Raw genomic sequence first — 21,379 nt, forward strand, 5'->3', positions numbered from 1 at the left:
GCGAAAGCAACTAAAATATCCAAACCAAGTTTTTTAAGTGGAAGAAATTGGCAAGTTTTACATCTAACCAGAATTTTCCCTCCATCCACTGCTATTTAGCTACCTCGAGGATACTTAGAGAAGGTTCACTATGAAGATGAGAGAATTCACCTGCCAATGCCGGAGATATGAGAGACAAGAGTTTGATCCCTGGGTCGGGAAGATCCCCTGGAGGAACAATGCATGGCAACCCACTCCAGTATTCTTGCCTGGAGAATCCCATGGACAAAAGAGCCTGGCGGGCTACAGTCTATAGGGTCACAAAGAGTCAGACGTGGCTGAAGCTAATAGCACAGGTGCACACATGCAGGCACAATTACTTTGAACATCTAAGCAGAGCATGAATGAATCTATACCCACAACACTTGAACTTCTTGAGAGCTAGGACAGTTCTGTCATCATCTTTACATCCCCAGAGCATAGTAGAATACTTAAAAGGTGTTTTAGAGTTCCATACTTGGGTTTTATATGAATAAATGCACTTCCTGACAATAAAACTATTAAGGGTGACTTGTGCAGCCTGGCCCAAAAGCTGGTCTTTACAAATTAATCCTTTCATTCTTTAAGCTTTTTTTTTTTTCAAGTATTTCATGTATTTTTGACATCTATATGTACATGATATTGTGAAGAAGACAAAGATGAACTGTTTCCACATTTATTCAATACATCAGACATTGTTTTCAGCACTTATTGTATATCAGGCACACAGGTCTCACCTCAAGGACCTTATAGACTTAAAAGAGAAAAGAAATATAATATGTGAACAGCTACCAAATAAAGTAGAAAGTGACAGTTACAATAAGGATGATGAAGATGAAGAAGCAGAGTCAAAACAGGATCAAATGCATGTTTTACTGTGAGCCTGGCTGTTGTGGCATGAAGTGGGAGGAAGGGAGAGAGATGCTCTCCTTATTTGCCAATGGAATTACCTGATGGCATTGGGGGACTAGCCCATTCGACCAGGGTCAGTGGAGGTAGAGTATGAAAGCTCCCTTCGTTAGAAGGTAGTTTGAAAGAACACATTTAAAGACAGGTTTAGGGATGGGCATCATATGGAACTAAAGAAAGACTGAAGGTAGTTTTAGCATGCCCTTCAATAAAGTACAAGGGGCTCTCCCCTACATTAGGACAAAAGGCAGATAGAAAACTGTGCCACAACCAATCAACTATTAAGATTTAGACTGCTACATATATGTTATTTTCACAATCATGAGAATAGGAAGTCTGGGTTTAAGAAATCTGAGAGTCAGAGTATCATGTTCCCTTTGGGGGTAAGAATGTTGCTTTTGAATGCTTTGCCTTTAAATGCACTTTAAAATAGCTCTTGAATAGTCATTAAACTGCCAGACTCCTGCGTCAGGGACAGGTAGAAACAGTGAGGATAAAGAAGGAAATACAGTCTTAAAAGCTGAGCTCATAATCGTAAACTCAAGCCCACGGGACATGTTTCTAATGTGCACAGGCATGCTTTCTCTCTGCTCATCCACGGAGGTGGAAATCGAGGTTGGCTACAAATAAAGTCTACTTTGTGACTTTCTCTCATGCGTCACAACTTCTTGACTATAGGACCACCGTTATATAAATCTCCGGGGTGACAAGTGCCTCTCTCCTGTGTCTGCACTGAGCTGAAGGCGTATTTTTCCTACCATACTGCCATACTGTATTCTAATTGCTAACATAGCTGTCTATCACCCCATGGTACAGCTCAGGTCTGATCAGCGTCTGTGTCCCCAGCATCGAGCCACAGTGTTGGCACTTTTTTAATCAATAAAGGAATCTGTATGCCAAAGCTATTCATTTGGCTTAAACTTTAGACTCCAGAGAGACATAAGATGGTACAAACTACTCAGCCTCTCTATCATATACAACTTAATTCCAGTCCTAGTGAAAAGTCACGAAGAGTGGACCTAGAAAGAACTGAGAGTTACAAAAAGCCATTGCTTTAGTAAAGCACTGTTGCATGAGTATAGTGCTCTATGCTGTGGATGCAGCACATGTAGGCTGCATGTGTGTGCCTTGCACAAGGAGTCCCAGGGTCAGTGCACAGTGGCCGATGTATCACACTGCACACTGGAGAAGCTGGTTTCATTCTATACTAACCTCTGCTCACACACCCAAGGAGAGGATCGGGGCAGAAGGAAAATAATCATGACTAGAAGGGTTTCCTTCTTGTTCTTTGCTCTTGGAAAACTGCTTAAAAATGGGAAGAGCTTGGACACATGCACTGTGTGAAGGAACGGTTGTGTCGGAGATGCAGCCTCCTCAGCATGCTTAGCAAGAGAAATGGAGATTGTTTCCCATGTGAGTTAATTTTAATTACCAAACTATCAGGTTTGAAGAGACCTTCTTGTTTCTTATTTCACAGATACACTAGTTTCATCTGTTTGCATTTTAGTACTACACGGCTGAAGAAAGATGAATCATCTTTGGGTGAGAAGTTGTAAAGCTGGTATTTCTACTGAAATGGTTCATAGAGCACAGTTATAAAAATAGCACAGCTTTTAGAATTTATCCAAATGTCATTGCTAATCTGTCTCAAAGTCACAGACACAATCTATTAATTCTCTACAAGTCAAGAGATACAAATCCACAAATCTGTCTTTAGACTAAAACCCTTATAAATCCAATGTGATGGTGTTACCATTTCTCGTGTGACTTTTTCATAAAGAAAACAGCTCGATTTCTTCACTTCAATGTCCATCTTTCATCACCTTTTTTCCTGAATAAATGCTATCTCTTGCCATTTTTAGCTTTCTTTATCCTCTTACTATAAAGGCAAAGCTAAAATTTTTTTCCCCCAAAATATTTGACATTATTAGCCATTCAGTTCAGTTCAATTCAGTCAGTCTCTCAGTCGTGTCCAACTCTTTGCGACCCCATGAACTGCAGCCACTAGGGAACTGAAAATTAAAAGCACAATGATGTATCACTGCATATCTCTTGGAATGACTAAAATAAAAAATAATGATAGTATTAAATGCTAGTGAGGGCAGGGAGAATTGGACCTCCGATACACTGCTGGTGTGAGTGTGAAAGCGTGCAGCCACTCTGGACAGTTGTCTAACTGTTTCTAAAACCAAATAGTCATTTCCCACATGATCCAGAAATTGCACTTTTGAGCACTTATCCCAGAGAAATGAGATCTTATGTTAATATAAAACCTGCATATGAATGTCTTACTAGCTTTAAATGTAAAATCCCAAAGTTGGAAACAACTTAAAATTTCTTCAACAAGTGATGGTTAAACAAACTCTGGTATATTTACACCATGGAACACTACTCAACTATGGATATATGCAATAATTTTGATGGACTTAAGGGCATTATAGATTGTTGGACCATAAAGAAGGCAGAGTGCCAAAGAATTGATGGTTTCAAACTGTAGTGTTGGATAAGGCTCTTGAGAGTCCCTTGGACAGCAAGGAGATCAAACCAGTCAATCCTAAAGGAAACCAACCTTGATAGTCACTGGAAGGACTGATGCTAAAGCTGAAGCTTCTGTACTTTGACCACGTGATGTGAAAAACTGACTCACTGGGGAAAAAAAAAAAACCCTGATACTGGGGAAAGACTGAAGGCAGAAGGAGGAGAGTGTGACAGAAGATGAGGTGGTTGGGTGGCATCATTGATTCAATGGACGCTAACTTGGGCAAACTCTGGGAGATGGTGAGGGAAAGAAAAGCCTGGCATGCTGCAGTCCATGGGGTCGCAAAGAGTCAGACACAATGCGGTGACTGAACAACAGGGCATTAAGATTAGTGAAAAATGCCAATCTCTAAAGTTTCAAAAACTAGAATCATGGCATACAGTTCCATCACTTCATGGCAAATAAAGGAGAAAAAGTGGAAGCAGTGATATATTTTATTTTCTTGGGCTCCAAAATCATTGCAGATGGTAACTGAAGCCATGAATGAAAAGATCTTGCTCCTCTGAAGGAAAGCTATGACAAACCTAGACAGTATACTAAAAAGTAAAGAGATCACTTTGCTGACAAAGGTCTATATAGTCAAAACTATGGTTTTTCCCAGTAGTCGTGTAGGGATGTGAGAGTTGGATCATAAAGAAGGCTGAGTGCTGAAGAACTGATGCTTTCTAATTGTGGTGCTGGAGAAAACTCTTAAGAGTCCCTCAGGCTGCAAGGAGAGCAAACCAGTCAATTTTAAAGGAAATCAATCCTGAACATTCATTTGAAAGGAAAGACTGATGCTGAAGCTGAAGCTCCAATACTTTGACCACCTGATACAAAGAGCTGACTCACTGAAAAAGACTCTGATGCTGGAAAAAATTGAGGGCAGGAGGAGAAGCGGGCAACAGAGGATAAAGTTGTTAGATAGCATCACTGACTGATTGGACATGAATCTGAGCAAACTCCGGGAGATAGTAAAGGACAGGGGAGCCTGGTGTGCTACGGTTCATTAGGGTCACAAAGAGTTGGGCATGACTTAGCAATTCAACAACAACAACAACAAAAAGGTTAAATATCATATAATTCCATTCTATGCATATTCTCCTGTTCACAAAATCATATAGATGGAGAATAGAGTAGTGGTCGCTAGGGATAGGGATGAGGCTGATGGAATGGGCGTCACTTCACAGGGGTTGCATGAGGGACCCTTTGTGGCAATGGAACAGTTCTGCATCCTGACTGTGACAGTGGTTACATAAACCTACATGTGGATCAAACTGGGCACAGCTACAGAGGAGCCTGCTAGGCTACAGTACACGGAGTCACAAAGAGTTGGACACGACTGAGTGACTAACACACACACACACGAGTGAAGGAAAAGAGATGAAAGCTGAATCAGGTTTGTAGTCTAGTTAACAATATTGTACCAACGTTAATATCCTGGTTTTGACATTATACGAAAGTCATACAAAATGCCACCATTGAGGAAAAGCTGTGTGAACAGTTCAAAGAATCCTATGTAGTTTTGCAGTTCCCTGTGAGTTTATAATCATTTCAGAAATATGTATTTGCCTCTCATGTTTCATGTATCAATTGCTTGTGACATTTAATCCTAAGTTTGGTGGATGAACTGAAAGGGCAGGAGGATGAAGCATGGAGACGCTCTTCATCGCTGTTTCTAAGAGAGTCAGAAAACAAATGTATTTGGTGTTCTGCCTGCTAGTAATGAGGACTGTCTTGTACAAGCAGAAGTGCCTATAAAAAGGGTGGTGGGGTCACATTCTATCATCTCTTTCTTCAGAAAACTTCATGGGTCTCTTACTTACAAAGTTAAGCCAGACTCTTCATCCTGGCATTAAAGATCTCCTCTTGTATGACCCCAACTTAACTTTCTAGCTCTGTCTTCCTTTATTCCCTTGTGAGTACCCATTGCTTCAATCTGTTCTCTGCACCATAGCCTGACTGCTTTTAAAACTCAAATGTGGCTTCCCACGACACTTAGCTTATAGACTCAAACCTTTGTGCTGGCTGTCAAGACTCGTGGAAGCTGCTCCCCGCCTCCCTCCCCAGCCCATTTTGTTTACCACTCTTTTTTTCACTTTCCTCGCCCAGTCACAAGCCCGTGCTCACAACCTCATCCTCACCATGGTGCTTCCCACCACAGAGCCTTGGGCATGCTGTCTTCTTTGCTTGAATCTCTTTCTTTCCCAACTAGTATTCTACTTCTCTCACAAATCTCACTCCATCAGCAATCCCTTAGAAAAAACCTCCCCAATTTTCCAGTTTAGGTCAGGTCATTCCGACAAATGTCCTTATAGAACTGTGTTGCTTTCTTTTAAAACCTTTATCCCAGACTATAATGATACTGTTGCTGTTTAGTCGCTAAGTCGTGTCAAACTCTTTTGTGACCCTATGGACTGTAGCCCACCAGGCTCCTCTGTCCATGGGATTTTCCAGGAAAGAATACTGGAATGAGTTGCCATTTCCTTCTCCAGGGGAATCTTCCTAACCCAGGGATTGAACCCATGTCTCCTGCTTGGCAGGTGGATTCTTAACTGCTGAGACAAGATTTCCATTCACTTGGTTATTTGACCAAAAGCTGCCTTTCCCATTTCCTGGAAGCTCCATGAGAATACAGAAAGTATCTATTCTGTTCTTTTGCTCACAAGTGTTCCCTCCCTAATACACTGACTTGAACAGAGAAGTATTCAGTACTTATTTTTGAAGTGACCGAATGAATCAAACTGGAATAATTATTCTCCAATCATATTCCTCAGGTTTCCTGCCCCTAAGCTTTTGAAATACAAAACAATGGTACCAACATGGTTCCAAGAGCAAATGCCTTTTCTTTTGACCATTTATTATTATTTAATAGTTTTTTTTGTAGGAAGCAAAAAGGTTCTAAAATTGTTAAGATTCAACTTGCTTTTTTACTTCCCCCATCCCTTGCTCAGTAAGTTATAATGAAGAAAAATGTATTTCGGTAGCATTATTATTTTTCTGCCTTTCCACAGAGTTAAAATTAACTTTTTATAGACTGCAGCATTCAATGGGGTGTGAAACAGTTAACTTGAGAGCGGTGTTGGATGGATCAGTGGTTGTGCATAACATGGGTTGAACAAAACACTTGAGGATAAGGGGAACATTGTTAAAAACCTTGTCACTGTTCACAAAAGGAAGCTGAAAAAAAAATTTGTATAAATCCCCACAGAACTTAAGCAACCAGTAATTGGTTGTGACTTTTCAATGCTTAACAAAAGAAAACAAAGGTCAACTGGATTTCCAAAGGGAGAAGTTTCCTTTTCATGCTCCCCAAGCCAATTTATAAGTTTCGATTCTGTACTAATGGGCCCAGTTTCACCATGAAGCCAGTGTTCCTCTTTCTTCTCCCACTATATATATCGGTATAGACATTCCAGGGGCCTCCACATGTGGGTAGAGAATGGCTTGGAATTTCTGGAAATCAATGCAATTTAATTAAGTTCTTTAAATATTTTTGAGTGTCTATTATGTCCTGGGTTTCCTATGAGGTACTAGAGATTCAAAGGTGAAGAAGATATCCTTCTTGCTGTGAAAGAGCTCACAGCTAGGTGGAATAAGTGGAAATAGTCAAACAGCATTCTTAGGTAAGACAGACTATGAAGACAGAGCTTTAAAATGAAGTGCTGGGAGCATACAAGAGAGAGACAGAGGGGTGTGTTGTCATCGTGGGGCTTCTGGTGGTGGGTGGAAACTAGGCTGGGTTTGGAGCGCTGTGGCTGTTTTCCCAGCACCCATCTACCTCACCTCTCCCTTAATGGGTGACAATGGTTCTTGTGGGATACTAAAATCAAAGAAGAAAGAGATGTCCAATTACATGTGAATTAAGAAAAATTAAAAGAACACAGAAAGTTTAAGTTAATTTTTATACATCTGATTTCCCTCTCATTGCAAAATCTACAGACTAGTATTCAGATTCCCAAGTGACTAAACTGAAAGCAAACTACATCTATAAGATGATACGGAAGGTAAGAAGAAAAAAGAGCCTTGGTACCTGGATGCTGGTCAGAGTCGTGTACTGGTAAGCCTTGACCACCAGATAGTTTGCTTCCAAGTCTATCAGTCCCAGGATCATGTATTTCCACCATCTTCGTCGTAAAATTGCCAGGAGGTTTTCTTCTCCTGCATTACAAAGTTAAAAAGAAATGGATTAAGTTCTGAACACACTAAGAAACTCTATTTAGAGGATGGTTGGATGGTATCACCGACTCAATGGACGTGAGTTTGAGCACGCTCCGAGAGATGGTGAAGGACAGGGAAGCCTGGCATGCTGCAGTCCATGGGGTCACAAAGAGTCGGACATGACTTAGCAACTAAGCAACAGAAAAGAATTATAGTATTCTATATATATATTTTTTACCATACCTTATCAAACGTTTAATTAAACAAATACACGAGCGTGTCAAAGAATGACGTTTTTACTTAGTTTACTAGAGTTTATGGTAAATTTCAGCCGTTTACTAGAGTTTATGGTAAATTTCAGCCCTTCAGATTAGCTCCTATCCCAGAACAAGACAGTTTTTAGTTCATGATGTGAACTAATTTTCTCATGAACATTTGAAAAAAAAACTTCTCATGAACATTTGAGAAAAAATTAGGTCAAGTAAAATGAAAAGGAAAAGTACTCAGAAAGGCTGCATAAACACATGGAATCTAAATCATCCGAAATGTCTGGATTGTGGTAAACTAGACAGAAACAGAAAGAGGTGGTCAAGCGGAGAAAAGCCTGCGCTCTGCTGCAGACCTACAGTCAGGCTCCAGGACGCGACGAGGAGGGTTTGCTCAGCTCTGAACCTTACACTCAGGTGGTGTGTGGGTGATGGGAAGACAGAGGAAGCTGGGGTCACTCATGGATGAAGAAGAGGGCCATGGGCCTTGGCTTCAATGCTGCCGGCAACTGCAACCTTCACATCTTGCTTAAGCTGGTGGCATCGAAACAAGTCTCTGAGCTGCTTAGTTCATCATCCTTACTCTTACATGTTTCAGGCCTGAAACATAACTTTTCTCAAAGTAGGGCAACATGTTATTAATAGTTATAGCTTTCTGGGGCCAACTTGTGAGGTATTCTTAGAAGAATATTTGCGTTTTGTGGAATATGCAAAAACCCTGAGTGAATGGTGATTCTTGATGCCAAAGAAACAATCTGAATATCTGGCCCACAGTATACTTTCTCTTTGACTTCTTTGGTGGCTTAGTGATAAAAAGTCCACCTGGCAATGCAGGAGACGCAGGTTCAATCCCTGGATTGGGAACATGCCCTGCAGAAGGAAATGGCAACCTGCTCCTGTATTTTTACCTGGCCTGCGAGACAGGAGCCTGGTGGGCTACTCTCCATGAGGCAGCGAAAGACTTGGACATGACTTAGCTACTCAACAACAACAACATGCTTTCTCTTGCCTTTCCAAGTGTGAACTCCCCTACAGGGACTATTCTTATGCCAGTCTTCAAATGAAGAAGCAGCCTAGACTCTACCACCAGGAAGCCTTCCTGGATCTCTCACTTTGATCTTCCAAGGCTCAGTTGGGTTTCCTTGCTATGGGTTCCTTTAACCGTCTTTCTTATGCCACAGATACAGTATTATCTTCCTGTATTATAGTAGTCTGTTTTCTTGACTCTGTTACTTATTAGATTATTAATAATTTGAAGACAGTGGCACTGTCTCGGTCACCACTCTAAGACCCAACCGTGCATGGTCAGTAGTCAATAAATAATACAGTGTCTATGAACACATTTCATGTTCCATAATCTCTGCAATGTTAAATAACATTGAAATTGAAATTTTTAATTTTTAAAATATGTATTCTATAAACTTTCATCCTCCAGACAATGAAAATTGTTTTCTAGTTAGAATGTAGACAACAGCTGACATAAATTAATTTGGTGACCATTTTACACATTAATACTCCATAGATAGGACATAAAAAGGTCAATGGCATATTGAGCCACAAAGCTGCAATTCTAAGGTCACAAGTCATTGTCCCAGTTAATTTATACAATGAACAGAGAATTGCTAAACTCAAGAGCACACCAGACACATTTCAATATGTGACATTGAAAATCTAGGTCACGGTGCTGTTTGTTTCACCAATCAATACATATTCAAAGTGATAAAGATTCAAAGGGATGATTTGTTTCTTGCTGTTCTGTTGAAGAACTTTGCAAGCAAAACACTGAACAAATGCTCCCAATTGTTTCATTTGAGCACCTGAAAGTATACAACACGCTTGCTTAGCAAAATTATCCAGGAAGTCAAGAAAGCACTTTTTATTTTTGACTAAGCAAAAAATGCAACCCTTAAAAGGACTGCTTAGGGATTTATCTACATGACTGTCATTAACACTGAAGAACGATAGGTCATTAAAATTCTTTCTAGAATAATGAAGATATATTCTTAAGAGCCTTTGTGCCAAAGTGCTTTCTAAACCTCACGAAATGGGGCCATCCATAAAAATACTTGCACAACTGGTAGTATGTTAACATTTTGAAGAAAAAAAGAATTAAAAAAAAATTAACTAGGAGGAGTAATAAAATCTATGGGTGGGAACTTTAGAAGTATGATTTGGCATTTAAATGGGTTCTGTCATCATTATCAATATGTTCAAATACAAATAGAAAGCACAGAGAATAATACGATAAGGTAATCTTCAACCTGATTTAATCCGTGTTAAATGTTGCCATGTTTGTTTCAGAATTTTTTTTTTTGAGAAAGGAAATGCTGAAATGATGAAACTGAAGTCCCCTTTCTGCTCCTGCCAGATTCCCTTCCCTTCCCTCCTTTCTTAAATTTCCATCTTGATATTGTTGCATATCCTTCATGTTTCTGTTACACATTTTCTACACGTGCATGTATTTCTTAAATAATTTTATGTATTTATTTTTGGCTGTGCTGGGTCTTCGTTGCTGCTCGGACTTTCCCCTCGCTGCAGCGAGTAGGTGCCTCTCTTCATTTGTGGTGCGCAGGCTTCTCATTGTGCTGGCTTCTCGCGTTGCAGCTCCCGGGCTTTAGAGAACAGGTTCAACAGCTGTGGCACACAGGCTGAGTTGCTCGGCCGCGTGTGGGCTCTTCCTGGACCAGGGATCCAGCCTGTGTCTCCTGCACTTGCAGGCAGATTCTTTACCACTGAGCTGCCAGGAAAACCCTACATATGTTTGTGTATTTAAGTGAAAGTTTACTGTATGTACTGTACATGTCATCCTTCTAGGGTTCTTTAAACTCAACATTTTTCTAGAAATGTACCCCTATCTTTTATGTAAAGAATAAATGTAATATCTTTCAAATATATATACATAATCATATATAATATCATATGTAATATATATGATCATATATATGACATATATAAATCATATGCAATAATAATAGATATATTTTATGAGTATGCCACAATTCATCCAGTCTCCCACTGATAGACACCTAAGTTGCTTCCAATTTTTCTCTAAAGAACATCCTTGTACATATGTATGTCTGTAATCGGCTTAGAGTTTAATTTTGTTTTCATTTTCTTTTTAAAGAAATGTGGAATATGCAAGTATTCACAAATGTGTAAAACATAAAGGTGCCCTCTTAATTAACTAATGCAGCATTCTGGCAACAATAATTATGGCAATACTTGAGAATAGACAGAGAAATTATTAAACAGTCTTGGTCATGTGAGTCATACCTTACTTCACTAAGCATCAACAGAATGATCAATGTGTTTTTTTTTTTCATTTTTATAACAAATACTTATATGAGACTATGTATCAGGCAGTGTCTATGTGCTTTACAAATATTAATTTACTTAATACTTATAATAACCCTGTATGCTAGGTATTTCTGTTAACTTTATTTACAGACGACAAGGCTGGGACCTGGAGGAGCTAAGTCACTTGCCGGAAAGTTCACACAGATGAGCCAGAATTTGAACTCAGGACAATCTGGCATTAGGTTTCATACTCATTGGTCCTGCACAATTTTGCCTCACTGGTTTGTAATTATGGCACTGTCCCCAGGAGTCATTCATTTCTCATTAAAGGAGCTATCATGACCTGTTTATCCAAACTCTCCTGCAGGATGACCCGCAGCCAGCTCCAGGGGAGTGCCCGTCACCTTGAAGCCTACGTGCATGGCGCCCCCTGGCGTTGCCGGTGCCCAGCCGTGTCCACTCCTGAAGCTGCTTCGGGATGCGCATGTGTCCCATCACCATCAGTTCAGTACCAACACGTTGATGCCTCCCTGTCTAAATGCACGACAGCGTTTCCCTTGTGAAATGTAAAATAAGGCTTTAAATCAAATTTATGACTTAAAGTCTAACGATAAAAATTCCTGTTACATGCTGTCCTGCTAGTTGAAGCCTCGGGCATAATAACAACGGTCGCACATGGAGCAGGGCGAGCGTGGCGGTGGTTAATAAATGCTGAATGAAGGAAGAGGAAACCCCTGTGCAAACAACTGCCACGTTCACGGCAGCGACTGGAAAACAGAAGGGCCTTGATTCATAGGACTCTTGCTCACCCCCAGTGGTGGGCTGAGCAGAGAATAAAAGGATTGCGAGACAGCACCCGAGGTGAATTCAGCAAAAGGAACAAGAAGCTTCATTATTCTCGGGGCTGCGTTTTCATTAAGGGCTGTCATGGGTGGTGTGATCCTGCATGGTGTTTTTCTGCAAGAACAGAACTCAGCACTCACTGCACAGAGGGTCCACAGCAAGAGTGAAGCCCCCGCTCAGGGAGAGAGACCCCTGCCTGAATGAACCCCTCCTCGGCTCACAGCTTGAGGCCATAATGCCATCTTCCTTTAGCAGAACTCCAAGGGACGAGGTTAAATATTCATCAGTGAATTTGAAAAAAGGAATGACTGACGATGGAAGTTTCAATCACTCACCTTTAAAAGCTGAAATTTAGTATTAGGATGTAGAATTCAAAACCATTCTCCTTCGTCAGAAAAGTGAACCAAATAAATGTGCTAATAATAAGGAAATGAAAATAGTTCACAAAAAGAACTGCAACCAATTGCACTTTCTATTGTGAATCGGAGGGTAGGGATGGACTATAAAAAAGACAAATAATGAACATTTAATTTTGTTTTATTCATTTTTACTATTAGAGTCAGACAGTGAGATTAAGAAGAGCATAGAAGGCCATCCTTTACTGTTTTAGCTTAATAGCAAACAGACCTTGGTTTGGCCTCTGATGTACATTAGTAGTGTAAGTTGGTTAATGGCTCTGAGCCTTAATTCCTCTACTGTAAAATGGGGACTGTCACAAAAATTTAATAGGGCATTGTAGATTAAAAGCAGTATGAGTGTCACATTTAAGCTAATATCTAATGCCAGGTATGTGCACAAGATGAGGTAGCAAGTAGTGGGGTCCTGAAATCCCTGAATCCTTGACCAGTCACACACCGCACACATGCTCAGCACGTGTGATGGAGACTGCATAGAGGAAGCCCAGGAAAGTGAACTCTCTTCATGTCTCATTAAGGCTTTGGCCGCACATCCTCTGTCTCTTACTCTCGTGACTGTGATGGATCACACTGCAGCCAACATATGATGCTTGTTTGTCCAGACTAGAGGCAGGTGGAGGGCTATGTCCTTGACCTTGATGCCTCTCCTCTGGGCCAGATCCTCGTCGTGGCCCTCTGGATCTCACTACTTGATCTGGGAATGGAGGCCATGTGAACATACCCTTCCCTTGAACTAGACCTGACTTTGTTTTCTGCGATGCTAGTCCACCTTTCCAGGGTAAGGGGTCTCTCAAGAGGTGTTTCCAAGGTGACCACATTGTCTGCCCATGACAAGCAAAACATAGAAGAGGAAACCACACTAAAGAACTCAAAGAAAGCCGAGAGGAGAAGAGACATGGCCTCAGGTCCCACTTAACTCGTTCCATGTCCCTCTCATCCAAGCTCCCACTTAGTCTGAGCGTCCCAAGCTAAACGCTCCCTCCCATGTGAAGCTTCCCCAGGTTCTCTGCTCCCCACTCAGCACTTATTTCTCTTTTTCACATATCCTCAACTAAGCCTAGCAGAGTGATTTAGACAAATTATTACTCAATGTAAGACCTTGTTATCAAGGTAAGATATCTGAATAACACCCTTAAAATCAACTCAATCATCTGGCTGTTTTCTCAGAAATGCCTAACAAAGGTTTGGAAAAATATCTAAAAGCAACTAAAAATGAATCATAATCACGTAAGGTTCTGGCGGCCGTGACTTTAAAAGTCACACGTGTATAAAAATGATTGTATAAAGGATAGGTTTCTTAACAGTAAATTTTATTTTTTTCAAAGTTACCTTTTTGCATCGATGAGTAAAACAAAGTATTCTAGCTCTAATTACAAACACAAACCTTTCTGATGCAAAAACATGTACACATGGTGATATGAAAATCTCAACTTCTCAACATGTATCTTTCTATGTATATTACCCTTTTAAACATGACACAGAGCTCTTAGCAACCTTTTTTCTGTTTTTTTTTTTTTTTTGAAGCTGTCATCTTTTATGAAGCTAAGACACACAATTATATGTGGCATACATATACCCTACATCCTTTGAAATAGAAAATATTACTGTGTTCTTGATATATCATAGGAGAAAAAAACACAATTGCTAATATTTTCTTCTTCGTAATAATAAAAGGCAGTATGAGTGTGCCAGGCTACTTAGATTTTACCATAAAGGCAATTATAACAAATGGATAAACAAAGAGCTTTTCTGAAAGTTTGGGATATCTAAAACCACATACATGAAAACTGCACACTGACTATTAAACTCTGTTGACTAAAAGCTAGGTATTACAAGTTTCTCTACCTCTTAAGGAAAATAGTGTGTGAGATCCAAACAACTCCCCCAAAGTCCATTGAGAATTGAAAAACTAGATATACATTTAGAGCATCCATCCAATATTCTTAGAACACACTGTAAAGAATACAACCACTTGCATGGCTAGACACTGTCACTATTGATCACTGGAAGAGGAACCTGAAATGTTAAAGATGTTCAGTTGTTGCATGATCAAATACAAACCAATACTATTGTCCCATAGTAGGGACATAGAAGGCTTTGGGTCATGCCTAGTGACTAGAGACTCAGATCTAGTGGGCTAGAGACTCTGCCAAATGGGCAGTCAATCATGCCTACATAATGGAGCTCCAATTAAAACCCAAACAGAGGTTCCAGTGAGTTTCCATGATTGGTGATATTTTGTCCATACTGTCACACACTGGTGCTGGGAAAGGAACATGGCTTGTCTCCATTGGCAGAAGACCATGGAAGCCCTGGACTTGGTACTTCTTTAGGACTCCGTCCCGTGGTTGATTCTAAAGTGAATCCTTTTCCTGTCATAGCTATAAGCATGAATGTAATCGCTTTCAGGGAGTTCTTTGAGGCTTAGTAACTTTCTGAAACTGGCAGTGGTTTGAGACCACAGTTCCATCTGTGAACGTGCAACTGGCCTCAGGAGTGAGGGTGTTCTTGTGTGGACTCTAAATTTTCTTGTTTGGACTAAACTCTCACACTGGTGTGAGGTAACCATGGTGTTGAGGCTGTGCCCCTAAAACTTTGCACTTGGTTTTCCTCAAACACAGCTAAAATTGTCCCTCATTTGCTCAAGAACTTGAGTACAGTATTTGGCACATCTCAACAAAACCGGAACCCAGAACACTTCAGGTCTGAATTCAAATTAAAACGAGTGTCTTTCCAGGTGATTTTAAACAATGCATGTGATTAGTTGTGGCCTTGAAAGAGTATTACAACTTTGCGCTTTTAACCTACATTTTCCATCATTATAAAGAGATCACTTACAATGGGAAATACTGTTCATCAGCTCAAAATGGTTAATGATAGGTTGGCTGTATGTGTGTGGGGGGAGGGGAGGGAGGGGATGCTTTGATTTGAAATTATTTAAAGCAGTCATAATGAAATGATGGACAAATATAAATCTATTTTCCTGCGGCGAGTCCGCAGAGAGGAAAATGTATTTGTCCTTTTTAATGACAAGACTATTTTCCTTTTCTTCATCCCATTTTGTGAAAAGTGACCCTATTTGCCTTCTGAAGGTTTCCAGTAATTGGCTCTGATGCCTCCGACATTAGCAGATGACTCTGTCAGCTCTGTGAATTTTGCTTTGAACAAAGAGCTGTGCAGTGGCTAATGACACGCGATGTGAGGCGGAGGCCAGAGCAGCCTTGCCTCCGGACTCCTGCCACTCGCTGAGCATATTCAAAAGACAGTGTGACAGAAGGTGCCAAGCTGAACTCTCGAGAGCTGACCTTGAGCTCTGACATGAGAGCATCTGTCATGATGGACACATAGGTTAGACCGAACATGGGGAATTAGCAAGAGGAGCATCAGTGGGCCGGAAGCCTGGCTAAGCAGAAAGCTGGCGGCCTCCCCTTTCCTGTCCGTGCTCCCATCTCCCATCCCAAATGTCAAGCACAGATCTACCAAAGCCACTTCTGCTACCTGACATTTATTTTTCATTGAACACCATTTGTCAGGACAAGGCCAGAGGCACCATATACTTACTCTCTCATTTAACTGCCATGCTCTATTGTAGGTTAAAAGCGTGGCATCAGAAAGACCTGTGTTAAAGTACTGACTCTGTCACTTAACCTTGAGAAAGTTTACTTATTTACAAAAGGGAAAGAACACTACTTAGTTTAAAGTGTTGCTGTACCAATTAAATGAGAAAATGTATGTAATGTTTCTGGCTTCCAGTAAATACTTAGTGAATGACAGTTTTGCTATTAACAGCCTCATGAAAAAGCTTTATGATTTCAGATCATGAAATTGGGTTTTGAAGGAGTTTTTGCAATTTGTCCAAGGTCTGTCCTGATTTTTACTGCAAAGCATTCACTATTCTAAGAAAGATGCTTTTTGTTTACAAGGTATGTTTAATGCAAAAAATCAGAAATGTCTTTTATTTATATAATCTTTCTGAAATTAAGTTCAGTAGAAACAGGCAGCATCTTCCAAGCAATGCAATAATGGTATGCAATGTATACTTTAAAAATACATAGAATACACATACATATGTTTTGAAATATATTTCCATCTGAAATATTGAAGAATATGTTCATGGAATTAAAGAATTTCCACTCTACTAACCTAATGAAAATGAGCACCATAGCACTCAGATTATCATCTTAAAAGTTTCCACCAAAAGAAATAATAATCTTGAAGAAATGATCGATTGCAGATCTGAGTCAGGAAATGTAATACAAGTCAAACCTGGAACATTTCCTTATACATAAGGGCAAGGAAGCAATAAAAAACTACTTGAGTTGTGTTGGAGGGACTCAGAGGCCAACTTGAAGTGTCTTTCATATAAAAATAATGGAAATGGATTGAAATGCATCAGATACACTTAAATCTATGAGTTCATAAAGAATCCAAAAGCAACAGCAATAACAAGAATCACAACCAAACAAATTGAAAAAACTAACTGGTCACTATTGCAAGTAGTAGTAAACCAACTCATTATTTTGAAGATTGGAAAAGGAAAAGAATCAAGTTTTCTGCTCAAGGATTCTTATATGAAAAATGCCACTAGGTATCTAATATTCAGTAGATGAAGGGAGATTGTTCTTTATGGTATTACTCTAGCTAATGAAGAGGAAATAAGAGAGTTAGAATACCATTATTTTTGTACTGTTTAATGAACTAATGGATATATGCCTTGAAGGTTAAGCTACTGGCATTTTAAAGAAAGAGGCAATGAATGTTTTATATACTTCCAGATAGAGGAACAAAACACTACCTATGGGGGGGAAAAAAAAAGAAACCAAACCTGATGGAGTCTCAGGACTTAACTATACCAATTTCTCAAATATAGAGGTCACAAAAGTATGTGTTGACACTGCTATATTTAAAATGGATAACCAACAAGGACCTACTGTGTAGCACATGGAACTCTGCTCAGTGTTATGTGGCAGGCTGGATGGGAAGGGAGTTTGGATACATGTATATGTTAGCTGAATCCCTTCACTGTTCACCTGAAACTACCACAACACTGTCAATCGGCTATACCCCAAAGCAAAACAAAAAGTTACACACATATGTGTTGAATTGCTCTAGAAACATTCAATTAGCAAAAGTCCATATTGAAGGTGGGAGGAGAAGGGGATGACAGAGGATGAGATGGTTGGATGGCATCACCAACTCAACGGACATGAGTTGAGTAAACTCTGGGAGTTGGTGATGGACAGGGAGGTCTGGAGTGCTGCAGTCGATGGGGTCGCAAAGAGTCGGACACGACTGAGCAAACTGAACTGAACTGACACTGTGGCATATACTGTAGGAGAGTTTACTCAGTTTGGCCTGGAGGATGGCAGGGACAGCAGCAACTGAGAATTTGTCACAAATGCACACTCTCAGGCCAACCTGAGACTCAGAATCAGCATTTGATCAATTGCCCAGGCAATTTGTATGCATCATAGTCTGCGAAGCAGTGATTGTGTGGGCCACATGATTCTCAAATAAATTGTAATTAAAATGAAGTCTGTAGGTTAAAAGAACTCAAGAAAAATATCAATCACATGCAATTTGCATACCTTATTTGCATCCTGATACAAACAAACTGTATATCTATTAGACCATTAGAAATGTGAACACTGACAGGATATTTGAAATTACTGTTAATTTTAAATATGATCATGATATCATGCTTATGTTATTTGTAAGCTTTTATCTTTTGTAAACACATACTGAAATAGTTAGAGATGAACTGATATAATATCTGAGATTTAACTTAAAATCATACAGGAAGTGGGAAGTGGCAGGAGTTAGGGATAAAATAAGACTGACCATGAGTTGAAATTTGTTGAATCTGATATACTAGCTCATAGGTGTTCATTATTCTATACTACTTTCCTATACATTTGAAAATTTTCATAATAAGAAAGTTATAAAGAGAAGTTCCACTGTGAAGAGTTTAGCTGGTAGAGTAGCACTGGCCAAATGTCTGATTATCAATGGTGTCTGTGTGCCTGCAGTCCTTTAAAGCATGTTACCAGTGTAGTCATATTCCCCTTACAGTGTCTTTGAGTTGCAAGTGGTATTATCCTCTTTGACAGTCAGAGAATGCAGAAGTTGGAATTCTGTTTCTTTCATGTCCTCATTTCAGTCTGGGAGGTCAGGAAGAACACTTGGTGACTCACCCAGCTGAGGTTCTGACAAACACTTAATAGCTAGGTGCTGTTGCTGCTAAGTCGCTTCAGTCGTGTCCGACTCTATGCGACCCCATAGACGGCAGCCCACCAGGCTCCCCTGTCCCTGGGATTCTCCAGGCAAGAACACTGGAGTGGGTTGCCATTTCCTTCTCCAATGCTAAGCTTGTTCATTTCCTTGCGTTCTGTGTTTGTGGCAGCGACGCCCTTGTGCTCGCGGCCAAGATGTTCCCTGGCCTTGTTGCTTCCTTCACAGACAAATTCTGTCTTGGTTTGGACCCCCAAAACCCTCCTAGGGAATCTTTTGTTGGTGCAATGTAGCATCTGTACCAACCACTGAAGCTTTGTCGAGTTACTGATGGAGAAGCCACGCCTCTCAGGGTCGGGGGCGCCGTGTTCAGGCCGATAGATGCTGTAAAAGTGGAGGCCGCTGAGTGCAGTAACATCAGACACAATTTTAAGAGATGGCATCGTGACTAACAAGAACCAGGAGAGGAAACAATGGCAAAAAATAATCTAATGTCCATACCAAGCAAAGCCTCCTGTGTCGTTCGGCAAACACATTCAGAGCCACAGATATCAATCAGTTATTTCAGGTCATAGTGCAGGGAGGCTCCAGACCATGTCACCATCCTTAACCACAGACATAGGTCTGGAATAAGCCATTTGACAAAGCTAAAATATTTGGACCAAAAAAAAAAACAACGGGATAGCCAGTGATTCAGTTGTTTCTGCGTGCGTGCTAAGTCGTCGCTTTAGTCATGTCTGACGCTATGTGACCCTATGGACTGTAGCCTACCAGGTTCCTCAGTCCATGGGATTCTCCAGGCAGGAATACTGGAATGGATTGCCATGCCCTCCTCCAGGGGATCTTCCTGACCTAAAGATCAAACCTCTGCCTCCTGCATTGCAGGCACATTCTTTACTGCTGAGCTACCGGGGAAGCCCTCAGTTGTTTCTAAGATTATATAAATGTTTACTTCTTGATGAAATCGATTTTTACCATCTCTACCCACTACATCCCTCTCACCAGCTTTTCTAGTCTGGCTCCTAACCTTGAGGGCACAGTAGAATCACTTAGGGAGCTTTTAAAATTGCAGGTTTCTGGGCTCTACCTCAGTAATTCTTACTCAGCAGGTCTGGGTAGGGCCCAGGAATCTGCATTTTAAAATGCTTCCCAGAGACTTCAGTGCTGCTTGTCACTTATTCCATTACATGTTGGCAATCTTGATCTAAACTAATACATAAACTGACCTATTCTTCCCTGAGGCATTTAATCTCCTGGGCCGACTACCTGGTCAGCTGGTGACCAGAACCATCTGACAGGGTGGCTCTCTGATGTCTGTTCTAAATCTATCGACCTCAGGGGAATGGAGGGGCTATTAATGGATAAATGGAGCTTTGTCCTAAACCCTATCTTCTAAGAGAAACAGCCCCAATTTCATCCACATTGACTTTTCCTCTGAATTCTTACAGGCCTTATGCATAGTTCTATTGATTTGGGAACTTATATCATTTTTCATATTTTTAAATTTTGCAAGTGTGTATTTTTCCTGTCCTGAGATAGTATTAAACTTAGGGAAAGCAAAGCCTCCATTTTATACTTCTTTTTTTCCTGCTACATACATTATTGTCTGCTTGACAAATATTTAACTTTCTATTACAAACCAATCCTGAAATATATATATTCTAGAGCTATTCCATAGGACCTAAAACCTCTATCTTGATTATCTTCTATTACGTTTTAGGATGATTTTAACTTTCCACAAAGTTATTCATTTATTTATTGTGTGTCAACTATGGCACTAGTGACACAGTTTGTATGCACTGCCAGTGTTGATAAAACCTAATAATCCAAGTTAAAATTCATAGACATGTATACTTCTGAGGAATAGGTCCATTTTACCATATAATATTTTTTACAAAACTCCACAACAAATACATACCCTAATGACCCCATACTAATTGTCTTGCTTGAAAAACTGTTTCTGTTCTTGGATATGTGTCCATCCAATGAATGTAAACCTCTGTGAGTTTAAAGAATAGTGTCTATGAATGTGTTCCAGAAATCACAGGCTAAGCAATAGCTTTTAAAACGGTGTTCCATTGGGACTTCCTAGGACACTGAGCAATAGTAAGAGCTTAAAAGTGAATAAAAGAAAACTCCTCAGATTTCCAACCAGTCTGGATCAGAAGTAGGAGGCTTAGGCTAAAATTAGCATCCCTAGTGTAAATCTGGAAGATAATTCACTCAAGTAGCCCCTATTCACTCAAGTAGTCCTATCAACCTTGCTTTCTTCACTTTTCAAATCTTGGATCATATTCAAGACCAAATGTGGTGTCATCATCCTCCACACCCACCAAACCCAGTCTATTTTTAGATCTGACTTCAACTGAAACAGAGACATCTTTTGTGAAGGTTATGGAGGTTGTCTGAAGTCTGCCTGAAGGTTGTGGGTATTCACTGGGTTGAGACATGAAGATGCTAACACAGCTAACCTCTCTGGAGGAAACTTGACCGTGAACAGGCACAGTGTCAAAGGGCATTTAGTGTGTTTCTTCCCACTGGTCATCGGACTGCACCAGGCAAGTAAGCACCCTTCCTCCATTCTCCTTACTTAACCATTTTTCTGAGAGACCTCTACCACTCATTTCTTCCTTGGTAATGGAAATTTAGACCCATCAATTGACTGATATAACTGCACCCAAATCCCAAGACTAGCATTCTTACTTGAGAATAAAACTTGG

General features: G+C 40.2%; 1 protein-coding gene across 1 annotated transcript in view; it reads right to left on the reverse strand.

Annotated features, from left to right (window-relative positions):
• Positions 1 to 21,379, reverse strand: part of SLC35F1 (solute carrier family 35 member F1) — a 409,920-nt gene that overhangs the window by 78,327 nt on the left and 310,214 nt on the right. Inside the window, exon 3 of the mRNA XM_070449917.1 lies at positions 7,479 to 7,606. Within this exon, the coding sequence (XP_070306018.1) occupies positions 7,479 to 7,606 (128 nt within the window). The remainder of the gene's footprint in view (positions 1 to 7,478; positions 7,607 to 21,379) is intronic.

Source organism: Odocoileus virginianus, chromosome 19 (assembly GCF_023699985.2).
Source record: "Odocoileus virginianus isolate 20LAN1187 ecotype Illinois chromosome 19, Ovbor_1.2, whole genome shotgun sequence".
NCBI classification, from domain to species: Eukaryota; Metazoa; Chordata; class Mammalia; order Artiodactyla; family Cervidae; genus Odocoileus; species Odocoileus virginianus.